This window comes from Peromyscus leucopus, chromosome 8b (assembly GCF_004664715.2).
Source record: "Peromyscus leucopus breed LL Stock chromosome 8b, UCI_PerLeu_2.1, whole genome shotgun sequence".
NCBI classification, from domain to species: Eukaryota; Metazoa; Chordata; class Mammalia; order Rodentia; family Cricetidae; genus Peromyscus; species Peromyscus leucopus.
In genome coordinates, this window is record NC_051086.1 from 72,843,096 (window position 1) to 72,859,322 (window position 16,227).

Sequence of the window (16,227 nt, forward strand, 5' to 3'; positions counted from 1 at the left end):
TGAGGAGCCACCGAGGCTGCGTCGGGAGGGAAGAAAGCGCCGGGCTGGAGGGACGGGGAGGGCGGGGCCCGGGGCTTTGAGTCTGAGCTGGGGACCCGGGCGCAGGTTTGAAATAATTAGCATAGATTCGCTGCGACTCTGGACTGGGGCGTGGGCGGGGGGGGGGGGGGGGGGAGGAGGGACGGAGGACCCGAGGCCCGGAGGGAGGCGCGACGAGGTGGCAAGGGGGTGGGGAAGGGAGCAAAGGAGAGCGACTGTGGAGTCCAAGATAAATAAAAGGAGCGGGGAGCGGTGTCAGGAAGCCGGCCCACGTGGAGCTGTGTGCATGGGCGCCACTGGGGACTGAGGCGGAGGGATGCACGCAAGAGTCTAGAGTCGGTCCGAGAAGTTGGATTTATAAGGGGTGGGGTGCAGTGATATTTGCCCGAATCTTTAAGGGGTAAATTTGCCTCTCTCTAATCCTAAAGCGCAAAGATCCCCATTCTGATTTCTCTTCCCTTCTCAACCCCCAAATGGAGTAAGTGCCAGGGAGGGGTCGTGTGTCCCCCCCCCCACCCCCAACTGCAGATCCCAGAGGTAATGACTCATACCCAAATTCACACCCCTCTGAAATTCGGGACCTCAGTCTTCCTTAGGTCCTGGAGAAGGCCCAGGTGAGTGTCAAATATCCAAATTATCTCGCCCACGTCAGCTGTGGGCCTGAGATGTGGGGGCTCCAGACCTGCAGGATCCCTGAGGTTCTATGTAGTTGAAATCAAGGGGTCGCTTGAGCACCAACCACCGTGGTTTCCGGGCATGCAAAGGGTTAACAAGGGCTGGATATTGTGGTGGGGGTGCAAGGAGGGAGGGGTGGCGGGATCTGGGTGGGCCTGCTCTAACCCCCCCCCCCATTCCTCGGGGGTCAAGTTTCAGCGGTACTCCGCCCCCAGGGAAGGTGTGAAAGACACGTGTCCCCATTGTGAAGGGCCTGTCAGCCTGGACAAAGCAGCCGCCCCCCTCCCTCCCTCCCTCATCGGCCCAGCCCGGGGTCAGCTCCAGGGGGCCGGCTGGGTGTCGAGGTCACTACAGGCCTGAGCTTTGGTGTCACGGGGGAGGGTACCCAGGGAGACTCGGTGGAGGCCACATGATACTTAAAAGATAGGGTTTGAGAATAACACCCACCCCCACTGAAAATTTTACAGTCACCTTCATCACCCCATAGGAGGGGAGTCCTGAACGATGAGCTTGTCTCCCAATAGGAATAGTAAGCACGGCGGCACCCCCCCCCCCCATCAATCACCAACACAGTGAATCACAGTGTCGAGCCCAGTCGGTTTTAGTGGTTTTCTTTAATCCTGTTCTGCACTTCTTTCTTATTTACTACACGGGATATTATAAAGAATAAATAGCAGATACTCTTAATTTACAATGATTAGTCATTCCATTTGTTCTCTATATTTACAATAACTGTAAAATAACATTGAACTCTATAGCTTCTTCGAGGTCTAAGGAAAATCAAAACACTTTCCGAAGAATGGAAAATAGCTTTTTTAAAAAGTCCTTCTACAAAAGTTCCCCCTCTCTTTGTACTTTTAAGAAAAAATAACTTTCCCCCCCTGCTTCGCCATGCGAAGGGCACTGGGATATAAATAGCAGGTTAACATTATTACCAACAACCAGAATAAGTCTCTATTTTCTCTGCTCTTTTTTTTCCTTTTGCTTGCTTTTTTTAAAATACAGTAGAAGCCGGTAACTTTTGACGTATAATACTGACCTTTTAATAAGTAAATTAAAACTGGGACCGTATATACACACACATATACATTCCTACACAGTTAAACAGTGCATTACATGAACCAGAAAGCCGGGTCTCTGTAGCCAAGAAGAAAAAAAAAAAGTTCATTGAAAACCCTCGCTAGAGGGTGGTGAAACTGGTTGGAGACAGTGTGGGGGCGTTGGTAGGGATCCATCAAGTGTCTGAGCGCGGGCAGGGGGCCCCCGAGTTCTAGCAGGAACACTTACACTCGGAAATGATGGGGTACTGGATGGGAATCCAGCCACAGCGCTGACCCCCGCGCCGCTGACAGCGCCACCGCAGCACCGTGAGGTGCACAGACTTGGACGGCTTACACACCATGCCCTCGGGCACAGAGCACGAGCGCTTGCTGAAGCAGCTGCCCACCTTCACGTAGCGCGGCCAAAAGCGGCTGCCCAGGTCGTTCCACGCGTACAGCACCGGGCAGAAGGTCTGTGACCATAGCCACATCTGTAACTTCCTCCTCAGCTTCTTGCTCAGGCGCTGCTTCTTGCCTTGGGCCAAGCCCTCGGAGAACTCCAGCCCTTTGATCTCGCTCGGCATGGCCCCCGACGGCCTCTGCCGCAGCAGCTGGTCCAGCTCCGCCAGGTCCTCGGCACCCCCAGCCGGTCCCCCGCCCCCTCCAGGCCGATCCTCGGGGGGCGAAGTGGCCATGAAACCCGGGTCGTAGTGGCCCCCGAGCAGCGAGCGCAGCAGCGTCTCGTTCAGATCCTTCTCCTTAGGGTCAAAGATAGGGTCTGGGTGTTCGATGAGGTCCACCAGGGGCAGGTTGTCGCTGGGCGCCGGGCGGATGTGCAGATAGTGCTGGCCGCCGGCCGGTGCTGCCCTCAGTCCCAGGACCACCACCAGGGCGTAGAGGGTGACCCCCAGGCTGGGGCAGCGCTCCATGCCTCCCGCGCGCGCCCCGGGGCTGCCTCTTCGTCCCGCGTCCCCGGAGGAGAGCACGCCGAGCCCGCGGCGCTGCCGCGCTCCCCGGTCCCTCCGGAGGCGGCTCACCCGAGGCTGGGCAGGCGCAAGGCGGGCAGCATGAGCCGCGAGGAGAGCGGGTCGCGCAGCGCCGGCTCCGGCCGCGGCGCAGAAGACGCGCACGAGTTGGTCGCAACTCCCCCCCGCCGCTCTACTTGGGAAGGCGACCGCGGCCGGGCATCCGAGATTACTCCAGCGCGACCGTGGGGCGCTGGGGGCGCCGGCTCCTCGCTGCTCTCCCGGGCGGCCGGCGGCGCAGGGCGCGTGGACGAGCCTCTTCCCTCCTCCTCCTCCTCCGGCCGCTCGGCGTCCTGCCTCTCTGTGCGGCGCCGCGGGTCGAGCGGGTCCTGGGCCACTTCCCTCCGCCTGCTACGGGCTGCGCAGCCGGCTCTGCCCGGCGGACTCCAGCGGCGGTGGCGGCGGCGGCGGCGGCGGCGTCCGCGCACGTTGGCACCGGTTTGTCTGTCTCGCAGGGTCCAAGCCTTTAAATTTCCTGCACTTTCAGCTCCATCACCATGGAAACCACTGACTCTCTCCGCGTTGCCCCCTCCCCCTTCTTCCCCCCAAACAACAACCCCACCCCCCACTCCTCCACCCGCGAGGAGCCGGAGCCGCACGGGCTCGTGGGGGGGGGGGGGAGCGACTGCACTGGCCGCGAAGGCGGCGGCGGCGGCGGCGGCTCCGGCAGCGCCCAGGGCTGTGCCCCGCCGGACCCAGATGCCCCGGGAAGCCGACAGTCGGGCTGCCCGCCGGAGCTCACAGGCGGCGGCGGCGGCGCGGCAGCGGCGGTGGCGGCGGCGGCGGTGGCGCTTGGCAGGTCTCCGCGCAATTTTCTCCCCCCCCCACCCCGGTTCTCCTCCTCCTGCAAAATGCACCGCCCCCCTCCTTTCTCCTGGAGCAATGCAATGGGGCTCTAGGCGCCCCGCCAGGGCCAGTCCCGGGGAAAGCTCTCGGCGGCGCTGGAGCCAGGCTGGAGGGTGCAGGGCTGGAGTTAAGGGGTGTGGGGTTGTCGAGGTGAGGCTGGGGGACTCTCACTAGCTGAGTGCTTTGCACCGGGAGGGAGGTAGCGGGGAGATGCCTGGGTTCCTTTCTCAATGCAGTTCTCAGCAAGACATTTCTCCATGTGCATGGAACGTTTTCCCTAGTGCGTCTCTTTTTTCCCCTCTCTCTCGGCTGGGGCTTGGTTTAAATCCCCTCCCCCCCAATACACACACACACACACACACACACACACACACACACACACACACACACACACACACACAGTGAGTCCAAGAGCCGCAGTATTGCACAGCGTGATGCAATTCCTAGGCAGCATTCCTGCTCCTCTGCTCCTCAGGCCCACGTAGAGGGGGTGGTGGTCTTCTCATCCTCCTCCTTGGCCCGGTCCCGCACTATGAGTGGCGGAGAGATAGGGGTGCATCCTCCTAGCATGCTGCTCCCCTAACCCTCACAGCTCGGTACAACTAGCTCTCGCCTCCCTGGGGGGGGCGCGCCCTCTGCTGGTCCTTTGTGATCCCTGCACCTGGTGCTGGCTTGGGGGGTGGTGTGTAGGCTGGGTGGGTTTGTAGGCAGCCCACTCTGCCTGCCTCAATTTCAAATTCTGTGTCTGTGCCGTTTTTGTGTGTATTGAGTGGTACTGTATGATTCTGGATGTTTTCTCTAAGATGTCCAGGCCGTTAGTGTGAACAAACGTCCTGAGATTTTTCTCCAAGGCACTCAGATTCCACAAGAACGTAGGTTTGCACCATCTGGCTGGGCTAACTGGCCTCATTGGGCCGAGTGGTGCTAGAAAAGCAAAGATGTACTAGAAGAAAGGAACCCGAGTTTTGGATGTCGTCTACCTTGGTACATCTATGATGACCTTGGAAGCAAGCCACTTGTGTGGACTGTTAGCTTTAGTCTTCGGATTAATGACCTGATAGCATGCCATTTTGAGCTCTACCGTCTTGTAGTTAGTTCTAAGACACTGACTTAGGTCACTAATCCAAATTCACCTCCCCTTTCCCATCCAAGGGTCACTACCTATTGAAAAGAAAGTATTATTCCTTTGATGGGAAATGGGAGCTGAAGTGACACCTCCCACCAATTTTTCTTTGGATGAAGAGCTGGATCAAGACCCAACTCAGTTCCTTTATGGTGATGGGTTTGTAGTCTGGAAGGACGTGGAGGAGACAGACAGAATGAGTGGCTCCGGAATTTGCCAGGAGTGGGAGTTAGGATGTCTCGGCATCATGCCTCAAGAACCCCCAAAGACACAGTTTTCCTTTGAACCCTCTAAGGAGGATTCAAACATACTTTGTCGTATGACCTTTCTGTAAGACGTTAGCGGTAGAGAGGGCTGGCCAGTTTCAGGTGCAAACACTTCCCTCAATTGTGACGTCTAGATTAGTAGAATTAGAACCCCTGGGTTCTGTCTACAATGAGGTCTTGCTTTGATAACTGCTGGAAACAAAAATAACCTCTTGGGACTGGTGTGATCCCAGCACTTGTGGGGCTGAGGAAAGAGGACCATGAGTTTGAGGCCAGCCTGGGCTATACAGCGAGTTCTGGACCAACCTGTCTCAATACAAACAAAAATGGTGAACAATCATTGGTTTTTAAAAACTGGTCTAGTTCTTAGGGTTGGAGAGATGGCTTAGTGGCTAAGAGCATTGACTACTTTTGCAGAGGACCCCAGTTCTGGTCCCAGCATCCACATGGTAGCTCACAGACATCCCTAACTCCAGTTCCAGGGGATCTGACACCCTTTTCTGACCTCTGTGGGCACCAAACATGCATGTGGTGCACAGACATATATGCAGGCAAACACTCATACATAAAACAAAATGAATAAATCTAATTAAAAAAAAGAATGGTCTAGTTTGCAAATAATTTGTGGCTGTCTTGCAGACTTTTTGATAAGCTTTTTGTTGCTGTTGTTTTATTTTTTGTTTTTGTTTTTTGAGACAGGGTTTTTCTGTGTAGTTTTGGTACCTGTCCTGGAACTTGGCTCTGTAGACCAGGCTGGCCTTGAACTCACAGAGATCCACCTGGCTTTGCCTCCTAAGTGCTGGGATTAAAGGCGTGCACCACTACCGCCTGGCTTGATAAGTTTTATGGTGGTTTGGCATTGGTTTGTTGTCTGATGAGATTAAATGTTCCAGAGCAATTTTGTCACTGCTATGAATTAACTAAGAAAGTAATTTTTCAGTAAAGACTTGAGATGATAAACTCCAGTCCAATCCTCCTGAGACAGGGTAAGTTCCAACTAGCCACCATTTACTGTGCTGTTTTCTCTTTCAGATTATCTGTGTGTGTGTGTTTTATTTTAATGTCAAATCACCTGTGTTTTTAAATTTATTATTATTTTGTTTTGTGTGTATAAGAGTTTTGCCTGCATGCATGTCTATATACCATGGGTGCCCACACGGAATTTGAAGTACAGACAGTTGTGAGCCAGCAGGTGGGTGCTGGGAATTGAACCCAGGTTTTCCGGAAGGACAACCAATGTTCTTAACCACTCAGCCATCTCTTCAGCCACAAATCACCTGTTTTTGCTTACAAACCAACCCAGAGCCTTCTGTCCTTTATTAATGCTGAATAGGTTTGGCTGAACAGCAAAGAAAGGGGCAGGAACCCAAACACACTTGCTGATGGATTGGAAGACTTATTAATGGAGAACCCACCACATGAAGATCAGAAGGAGAGACAAATGGAAGGCGACTAAGCAGGGACCCCACCCCGCAGCCAAGACTTCTGCAGTCCCCAGAGGGGAGAAATGACAAGCATGGGAAGGAAGTACTTAAAGGACATTGAAAAGATCCATAGATCACCATAAAATTGTCAACTAGTGTTGTTGCACACCAGTTTCTTTAGCCTGTGCTTTCTTTTGATACATATAATAATTCCTGATCCTTTTCAAGGGTTGCCTGGAATTTAATAATGCATTAGGATGAACTAAAAAAGTATCAGAGCAATTATCATACGAGCTATTGGGTTCTCAAACTACACTTGCGGAGTTGGGAAATGTCACACACACTTGGGGGGGGGCTGCAGCCCCGCTTTGCACTACACTGGAGAGCAGCCATATACTCAGGTACCAAATAACTCCGGGTCATTGCTCTTAGAGACTAGCATGACCAATATCTTAATGGTAGAACTGAATTTTAGCTAGTCTGGATAAAGGATAGTGATGTAGCCATCTGATGAGAGAGAAGAGGATACTTCAGACGTAGGCTACAAGTCTGAAAGAAAAAGGAGCCACACTAGATGAGGGAGAGCCAAAGGATCTTGGGACATGCTGAGTAGAGGAAGAACTGCTACTACACCTATGGAGGTTCAACACAAACATAACTTCTGCACCGAGTGGAGCAAGGTTGGAATCCTGGCCCTGCCACTCATCAGCCGTGTGACCCTTACCCCAGCCAGCTTCCTTCTCATCTGTGAAGTGAGGATACTGCACATCTGTCAGAATGGCCCTGTCTAAAGCAGATCAAGGATCTCTCAATAAGCAGGGTGCTTAGGGCTGAGTAGGTACTGAGTGGTATTTCAGTGAATGTTCATTTGGAGAGTCCCACTGCCCCTCCATTGATCAGCACCCTCTGGTTGGAACAAGAGAGGGCTGGAAGGGTTGGAAGGCTGCTGGAAGTCAAGGCCAACACCCATGCTCTGAGTGTGTATGGTTGAGCTGCCCCTTCAGGGTCGCCAGTCTTCAGCAGTAAAGGCAATAGAATTTCTTGTGGGTACTTCCATAGCTGACCCATTTAGTTGATTCCGTGGCACTTGAAGATGGAGCTTGACCAGCCCATAGAAAGGGGGAGGGACTTCTCTGAAAGGAAGCTGTGAGTGGGATGTGTACCCAGGGAGGAGAGGCTGCCAGCTGAGCTCCTGACCAGGCGGTCATTGCATTCGGACTGGCTGGAGCTGTGGGCTTCACTAGCTTTTATAGGAAGGCCAATCAACAACTACAATGTGGGTCTGCCTTGGCCAGTCCCCATGGCAGCTGCATGTCTTGCAACGCATTCCTGACAAAGAACTGAAGGATTCTTTCAAACCATTGCTTGGACAGGTCCATGTCACAGAAGGAGGATCTGGGGAAACTGTATGCATGTTTTCTTACTTCCATGTGGTCCTGAAAGAGAAGGCCTGAGGCGGCTGTGGAAGATGACCAAGGGACCCAGGATTTGACGTCTGAAAATCTGCTGTGTGACCTTCAGTGAATCACTTTACTTCTCCAGGGCAATCTATGACATCAGAAATCGAGAGGACCGTGAGACACTGTAAAGGGGAAGGCATGAGAACGACCACCTTTTGTGTCTGGCACCATCCCAGACACACGACAATCATCCCCCTTTGGATTCTGCTCCACTAAGTGATATCTGACACATTTTCACAGAGAGAGAGGGTTAAGATGCTTGCCGTTTTCTTCTCTTGATTAACAGGAGGTACCGATATCCCTTGACTGATTGAAGGGACAGGTATCATAAGCCACCTCTCATTGCCCAAGCAGATGGAGCTGGTGTGTTCCTGTGGTCTTCAGGGAGCTGAGGCAGTCGTGGCTACATCTACATCAGCCCTCCAGCCCCGGTGAAGGCGACGCAGCTTAACTTCTCAGTGTGTTATAATCATGGATGTCCGACTGCAGACGGGAATCTAGTTAGAGGAGTGAAGTTGTAAAGCAGGGGAGGAAGAGGAGCAGGAAGGAGGGGCATGGCATTGAAGTGTGGGCTGGCCTGAGAAAGCAGGCCAATACGTTTGAGATACACTTCCCAAAATAGAGAAAATGTCTAAGACCAAAGGAGGAGAGGAACACTGACTGGCTTGCTCCAGCCTGACAGCCCCTTGGCTCCCTCCGTCAGTGGCCCCCCCTCCTCATCTGGCTCCACGCTGGTGAAGGGGAGACGTCTCTGGAGCCCGGTGGCTCATTCATCTCCTGATAAACTGTTTATCTGAGTTTTAACGAGGGCGCCTCTCTCCACCCTGGAGACAGGAGCCTCTGCATGTTTAGCCTGCCCTGATGTGGGGGGCCTAGGGGGGTGGGGGGGTGGGGGGGGTGGGGGTGATGCCTGCCGGCATATCTCTCCCCTTTGCTTTGCTGCCTCTGAGCTTTGGGCTGACTCTCCTGGGTGGGCAGGCTTGGCCCTGGGTTTCTTTCTTACGCTGAGGTCTGAAGTGAGGAGAAACTCAACGTTTTTCTGTGGAAAGGAAACCCAGCAACCCCTGTTACATACTTTTTAAAACAAGCAGTATTTGGTTCTGGGCTCTGGACTTTTTTTTTTTTTTAAATATCATAGATGACCTAGTATTTCAAAAGGAAAATGGATGTAATGCTACGGTCTTATTGCTAGGCCAGCAAGTAGCCTGTAAAAGACAGCTGTAGTCCAATTAATATAGATTTAAGCTCCAAATGTTCGAGGACTTACTTTCCACTCCCCACTGAAGACCCATGTGGATTCTCACAGGTACATACTCCTGGACACACACATTTGCAGGAGGGCGATAGGATGTCCCAATGCATATGACAATAGTAAGTGTAAATATGCTAGAGCAATCACCTGCCCCATGTGCATGGACACACAACACACACTATGTAGGAACCCTCCTTCCAGACACACACGCGTGAATGCACACTGCTGCCTTTCTGCCCTCCTTCCCCACCCAGGCTCTTCAGGCTTCTGAAAACAGCTCCTGGCATGAGCTGCCCCAGGAGGTCCCACACATCTTCTCAAACAGATGCACAGATACCTACGTCAACCTGGGCTCACCCCCCCCCCCCCCCCCCCCGCCAGCAGCCACTCCAGTACTCTCCTCCTGTTGCCTTGGATGGGTGTTTATTGTGATAATGTCTAGTCTTCCCTATCCTCTCAAAGTTCAAGATAACAAGGAGACGGGAGCTCAATAGAGTAAAACATAAGCTGGAAACTGACCCCATTTCAGGTGGGTGTAGTGGTTCCAGCTACCGAATCCACCCAGCCCTGCATTTTTATCTCTCTGAGTTTTCCCTTCATTTGGACTCCAAATCCCAGGTCAGTTTTGAGAAGACACTCTGTGACCACTCATTGTCACTCCCTCTTCTGTTCACCTGGCAGGTGACCTGCTGGCAGATGCATTGCCTGATGAAGAGTAAGACTGAATCCCTTCTGAGGAGTTCAGAGACTGTAGGAGAACATGGAAAAGTCAACAGAAAACTATAATTTGTGTATTACCGCCATGATGACGTCTATTGGTATGGGGGTCCAAAGGGCTCCCCAGAAGATTCAGTGCTCAAGATGAAAGACCTGATAGGTCATTAGGAGGTCACACACCAAAGGAGTGAGGACTGCTCCCTGGCTTGGTGACATTTTGGGCGGTGGAAGAAGGGGATAGAACATGACCAAAAGGCTGGAGGTGAGTTGTCGTTTGAGAACTAGATGCTGGAAGACAAGGAGATTCTAAATACATTAGAAACAACAACAACAAACAAAACAAGCAAATCTCCAAAGCCCCACAGCATGATGGTTTTAGGTTCTCGGGCCAAGCAGGAGGCTAGGGAAAAGGTTCAATCAGTAAATGCTTGGTACACCAACATGGAGGCCTGGGCTAGGATCCTTAGCAGCCGTGAAAAAGCCAAGCACAGTGCCATACATGTATATTGCCAGCACTGGGGTTTGGTGGAATGGACACTGGCAGATTCCTGGAGCTTACTGACCAGTTGGTTTGGTGGAATCAGCAAGTACCAAGTTCAATGAGAGACTTGTCCTCAAAAACTGGTGGGGAGCCATTGAGAAAGACACTTGATGTCAACTTGGAGTCCGCAGGCATGGGCACATGCATGTATCTACACACATACACACCACATACACATACCACACACATACATATAACACACACACACACACACACACAGACAAACACACCATACTGCACACACCACACATCAAAGAAAAAAAGACTCCAGCATGGCAAAATCAAAATCAAAGTTACATCAAGAGGTCTAGGCCATCAGACCCAGAACCCCTGCTTTAAGTCTCTGGGTAGGGATCATTTTGTGAGCAAGGAAGAACTTCCGGGCAATTCCTAAAACTACCGTGAGAATTCATTTGCGGTGACGGCTATTTTAAAGAATAGGATTAGAACGTGGGGGCAAGGAAAGAATGAGCCTCACTTTGTAACTTTACATTTTCTTTTTCTAAGTCTCCTCTAAAAATAAAAGAGGAGAGAGCAATCAATGTTTTTCTACTCCAGGAGAAAATCAATACAAGATTTACATCAGTGAATTCAGAAGAAATAACTTCCCCCAAAGTAACTACGGAGCATTAATAAAGCTGGAGATGGTGTTGAAAAGATTTCTGAAGCCAGCCAGCGGGCTTTGTTTCCGGTTTGGTTAAATGGTTCATTGCTCAAGCACGGTGGAAACGTGAGGGACATGCACATTTGACGAGCCCCCGAGTGCAGGGGGTGTGTACGTGTGCGCGTGTGTATGAATATGTGACAGACGCTGTTTCATGATGCTTTAATCTCCTGTCTCAGACGTCTACAGAGCAACGAGATTGCTTTCAACATAAAATGATACCCACGTCAAAACCCACCACTGGGTTGAGAAACAAAGCAAAACAAAATGTGAAGGCAGTCTGAACCAACCTCATGCTTGGTCACAGCTCTTCAGTCTGGAATGAGTTTGAAATGAAAGTTGGGGACTGGAAATAAGTGACCTAAGTGGATGGTCTGAAGGACAGGGCTGTCAAGGGAGCACAATTTATTCATTCTGTTTCAGGTCTCAGAAACTAGATCCAATGTTAATACAGATTGCATTTTATCACCTGCCTTGCAGACAGGGGCTTCCGGGGATCTTACCAGAGCTTCTGGAGGGGAAAGAGGGGGTATAATCACCTCCCTATTTTATAGGTGGACATGTTGAGGACCCAAGAGGTAAGAGGGCTTCTTAAAGACATAGTCAAGATTCTGGGGCCATGTGGGAAGAGTGGGGTGGGAGTAGGGGCTTTTAGCTCCGAGATGTGACCGGTGTGGGGCTCTGGGGTTTTTCCATGTACCTGCTTTCTGGCTTTGAATAACACTGGCTTCAGGGGCCTTCAGTACCTGCAGGCCTAGAGGCTTCTTTGTGGAGAGTAACATGTGGTAACTGGTCAAGTACAACAGAGGGGTTGTGTCATCTCCCCAAACAATGTCCCCACCTCCTGCCCTGGAATTCAAGCACAATAAAATGAAGCTTTTGATCCCCCATCATGCTTAAGAAATTTTGTCTCTTAAAACCCATACCTTTTATAACTTTTTGCTCCCTTTCTGTTTTAATCCAACTTCATTAAAAACGTTTGCAATGAAAAAAAAAGTATTATGTTTCTTTATTTGAATTCATGAAATACACCTGTTGAAAATGGAAAAGAGCTATCAAGTTATTACAGAGCATCCCTAAAGTTCCACAATGGCTTCCTGCCTTCTCCCTCGCCCACTTGGGTAAAGAACTTCCAGTTTGTTCTTTGGCATTGCTGATGCATCACAAACAGGACCACTGAGATGGCTGCACAAACCCAGGGACCTGAACCGAGGCCCAGATCCCACTGTGGAAGGAGAGAACTGTCCGTGAAAGTGTCGAGCATCTTCTGCCGTTCCACTACTGCGCGAGCAAGCCCATGCTCTCACTACACATCTACCCACCCACCCTAAAAAAAAAAAAAAATAATAACGAAAAAATTTAAACTGCAGAAACATTTATTAATTAATTTATCAGCACTTATGAGTAAATCATTGTTTACTCCTTCACTGTCATGGTTAGTGGACATGTGCTCATTTCAATGGGATTTTCTAGGAAATACTCAACTTTAGTCATAGGAATTTTAGAAAAAATTAGAAATTATTTTTTTTTTGTAGTCAGAGGAAGTTTTTAATCAGTATGTAAGTTTCTAACTTGTAAGTTAGAAATCAGTTTCTTCATACATTTCAGAAAGAATTGAAGAGCGTAGCCCAATACATAGGCCTTTTTTGTCCTCTGCCTACAAAATCAATCAGGAACACTACAATTTCTTTTCTCCCATGAAAGCTTACCCATGTTAACTAGTTAAGTAAAGCTTGATTAAACCCACACAGCTAATCCCCAAAAAGCTAAGAGAAGGGCCCTTGAAGTGCCTGGAGGAAGCAGGGAGGGGGTAGACCAAGTGACGAGGAGAGAGGGCTCCTCCTTCCTTTTCCTTCCTTGTTTCAGAAATCATTTACTACATTTATCCGGCAAAGTGCATTGAGAAGAGCGCCAGGCGCCTCTGCCGCTTCTTCCAGGGATGAGCCTTTAAAGGTCTAATAAGCGGCATCTTAATTACCTTGCTACGGGTGTAAGAAAATCCAGGCATATCGCATTTTATAGAACTCTGCTTTCCTTTCAAGCCCTCTTGGCCCCAAAGGAGAAGCAGCTACAGTTTAGACTAAATGTTTATGGTTTGGCCTTTTTCGGCCGCGTGAACGTTTACTTCTGAGCTAGTTCCATTGTTCCGTCCGTGACTTAAATATGCTGCTTCTAAATATTTTGACAGCAAAGCGAGTCGTGGAGCACTTGTCCCTTTTTGGGGACTTCAGGGCCATCACCGCTGGTTTGCAGTGGGTGTCTGGTGAGGACTCCGGTTTGCTATTCTTTACCTCACAGGTATGAGGTCCATGGCTCTCTCCAGAGAAGCTCTAACTTCACAGTGAAAAGTAAGGCTCGGATATAACCTTGGCCTGTCCCTGCGCACCCTCCCATTTCTTGAAAGGTTTTAGTATTTCACAAGGAGACATGGACTAAAACAAATCAGTTTATAGAAAATGAATGGCGTGTGACAGTTCAAAAAATGTCTAACGGTTCCCTTGTTTGCTCTGAAGCTAAAGTTAGACTGTCCCGTGACTTTCCTAATATGACCACAACCTGCCTTTCCCTCTCACCTCTTTGTCCTGTGCGCTGCTTGAGCTCTGGGGAGCCCCGCAGTCCTCCTGGGAGGTCTGTGCACACAGTCTGTTCTTCCTCACTGTTATACATTCCATCTATTCACTGTCTCCCTTTGGCAAAATCATTTGCAACCTCTAGGCCCTGCTTAAACATTGCCCCCTCCCTCCTTGATCCGCTCTGGGGAGAGTTCATCACCCGCCCCTCTCTCATTGCACACCACCGGCTCCCTCCTGCTGCTCATCCGTTACTGGACCACACTGCAAGCTGCCGTCAGCCTTGACTTCTGGAGGACAAGTTCCTTCGGAGAACAAAGTCCTCTCCATATCCCCCGTGCCTAGCATTGGTTTGTTGTTCAGTAACCAGCTTGTACATGAATGAGTCTCTGGACTTGTTTTCTTGGTTTTGGTGACCAGAGTGCATCCTAGGAAGAAGGAATGGTAAAAACCATGCTGATTTCTTAAGGAATGTAGCCGATCCAGATCCAGGTTGCTTACTGATGTCTGCTCTCTTAGAAGCCAGATTCCTCACAGGTATCTAGAAAAGAAAAAGATCCATCTGACTCAAATAGATGTTTAGCTATTCAGCTAACACGCATCAGCGTCTTGCCTATGCTGGGCTGCGATGTCTTGATGGCTGCACCAGGCCCTGACAGCCCGAGTCCTCGAGAATTAGCAGCTATTTGAGGGCAGCTGACTTTGGCGGCAGAGTCAGGGCAGGGCAGGACCAGGCATGGTTGGCTCTTTCCTAGGAGACTGAAGCTTGGGATCTTGGGGTAGAAGGGGGTGGGACAGGGGGTCGTTGACTAATCCTAGCTCATTCTGCAGAACCAGTGACTGCTGTGACAGGGGAGGGTAAATTCATGCCATGCCCTCAGAAAGGAGCTGGTCCTGTCCCCTCTCCAACCCTTGAGACCTCAGGACCTGCAACTCTCTGGGGGCTGTTTTCCTCTGTGTCTGCTTCCCTGTCCTCAGTCTCTCCTGTCTTCTTGGGGAAGTGGCCTCGGAAGCTACTTCCAAAAGGACAGGCAATACTAATCTCCAAGACCGCTCTCTTTGGTGTCCGATTCCTCTTTGTATGGCCAAAGAGCCTTGTGCACCATCTGGCATGGTCAGTGTGCTCTGGGGTGGCTGGATCAATGGCTGGGTTCACTGTCAACACCGACTGGGTGCTATTCTTTAAACATCCCTCAGGTACTCTAAGCTGTCAGTTCTCAGTCACAGTTGTCCAGATAACCAGGTCAAAGGTGCCCCCTCTGCGTATTCTTTTCTCAGCCTGAATGACGCAGCCCAATGCAAGAGCTTCTCAGGGCAGCTCCCTGTCACTCGGGCCCTGTGCACCTGGCACAAAGGGCAGTGCTTTGAAGAAGAAATAGATTAAGGTATTGAGTTACAGTTTCTGTGGCCAGGCTCTAGCCCGAGCTGAATGTCCTTCCCCAAGAAGGGTGACTTGGCAGAGTGGTTCAGGCTTCACTCCCTCTTTTTACTTTCTTTCCTACTCTGAGGAAAGAGGGGGACAGTCGTTCCCTGTGACATGGGCACATTTCGGTAAAAGGCAACCGGGACAGCTGCTCTTGTACTTGGGCACATCGTCTTGTGTCAGAGCAAAGTGGAGATGGAGACGAGCGCGTGCGCGCGTGTGTAAGCTGTGTTAGCCCAGCCAGTACAGGGATGTCAACCCTGTTCCTTCTTTCGTTTCCTGGTTACTGAGTTCTTACTGTGTGCGGAGTGCAAGGCATTCTGTTTATTTCGTCTAGCCTTGCAGACAGTTCAGTTTCTAAGTGAGGACACAGGAACTCAGAGAAGTTGTGACCTGACCAAGGTCGCCTAACTAGGAAGGGGTACAACAGCAGAACTCTCTGCCTAACTCTGAAGCCAGGGTCTATTCCATGCAGCTTCTTTTTGCTCCATCCCCCACCTGAGGGAGGTGGGGGTGAGGGTGGGGGTAAGAGTATAGAAGGGCATGCAAGTGGACTCTAATGTGACCCATAAAATTGTAGTTTAGTACATGAAAGACGCCATTTAAGATTACTTATTCAATGTGTAAGATGTTTCGTCTGCATGTATGTCTGTGCACTATGCGCATGCCTGGCACCTACAGAGGCCAGAAGAGGGTGTCAGATCTCTGGGACTGGAGTTACAGACAGCTGTGAGCTGCCATGTGGGTGCTGTGAATCAAATCGAGGACTTCTGGAAGGAACAGCAGCAGCCAGTGCTCTTAACCGCTGAGCCATGTCTCCAGCCCATGAACAGATGTTTCTATACAAAAGTGGGGGTATACCAGTATGGAGATGGTGGTAACAGCTGGGGGAAGCAGAAAGATAAAACACTTGGGAGATGCTGATGCATATTCTTTCCTTTTCTGTCTTTTCTTCCTCACATCTCCCTTCCTTCCTTCCCTTCTTTTCTCTCTCCCGCTTCATTTCTTTTATTTGAAACAGGACCTTACCTTGTAGCCCAGGCTAACCTCGAACTCTTGCATTTCCTGCCTTAACCTCTCAAGGCCTGTACTGCAGTGCTTGGCTATTTATTTGGCATAGTGGAGTGGGGGAAGTAGAAATGAAAATCTTCAGCATTCAAAA

General features: G+C 50.6%; 1 protein-coding gene across 1 annotated transcript; it reads right to left on the minus strand.

Moving 5' to 3' along the window:
- Window positions 1–1,309: 1,309 nt before the first annotated feature.
- Window positions 1,310–3,219, minus strand: Nog (noggin). The gene has a single exon (XM_028878202.2). The coding sequence runs from the start codon at window positions 2,681–2,683 to the stop codon at window positions 1,985–1,987; it is 699 nt and encodes a 232-aa protein (XP_028734035.1). The 5' UTR covers window positions 2,684–3,219; the 3' UTR covers window positions 1,310–1,984.
- Between the last annotated feature and the right edge of the window lie 13,008 nt (window positions 3,220–16,227).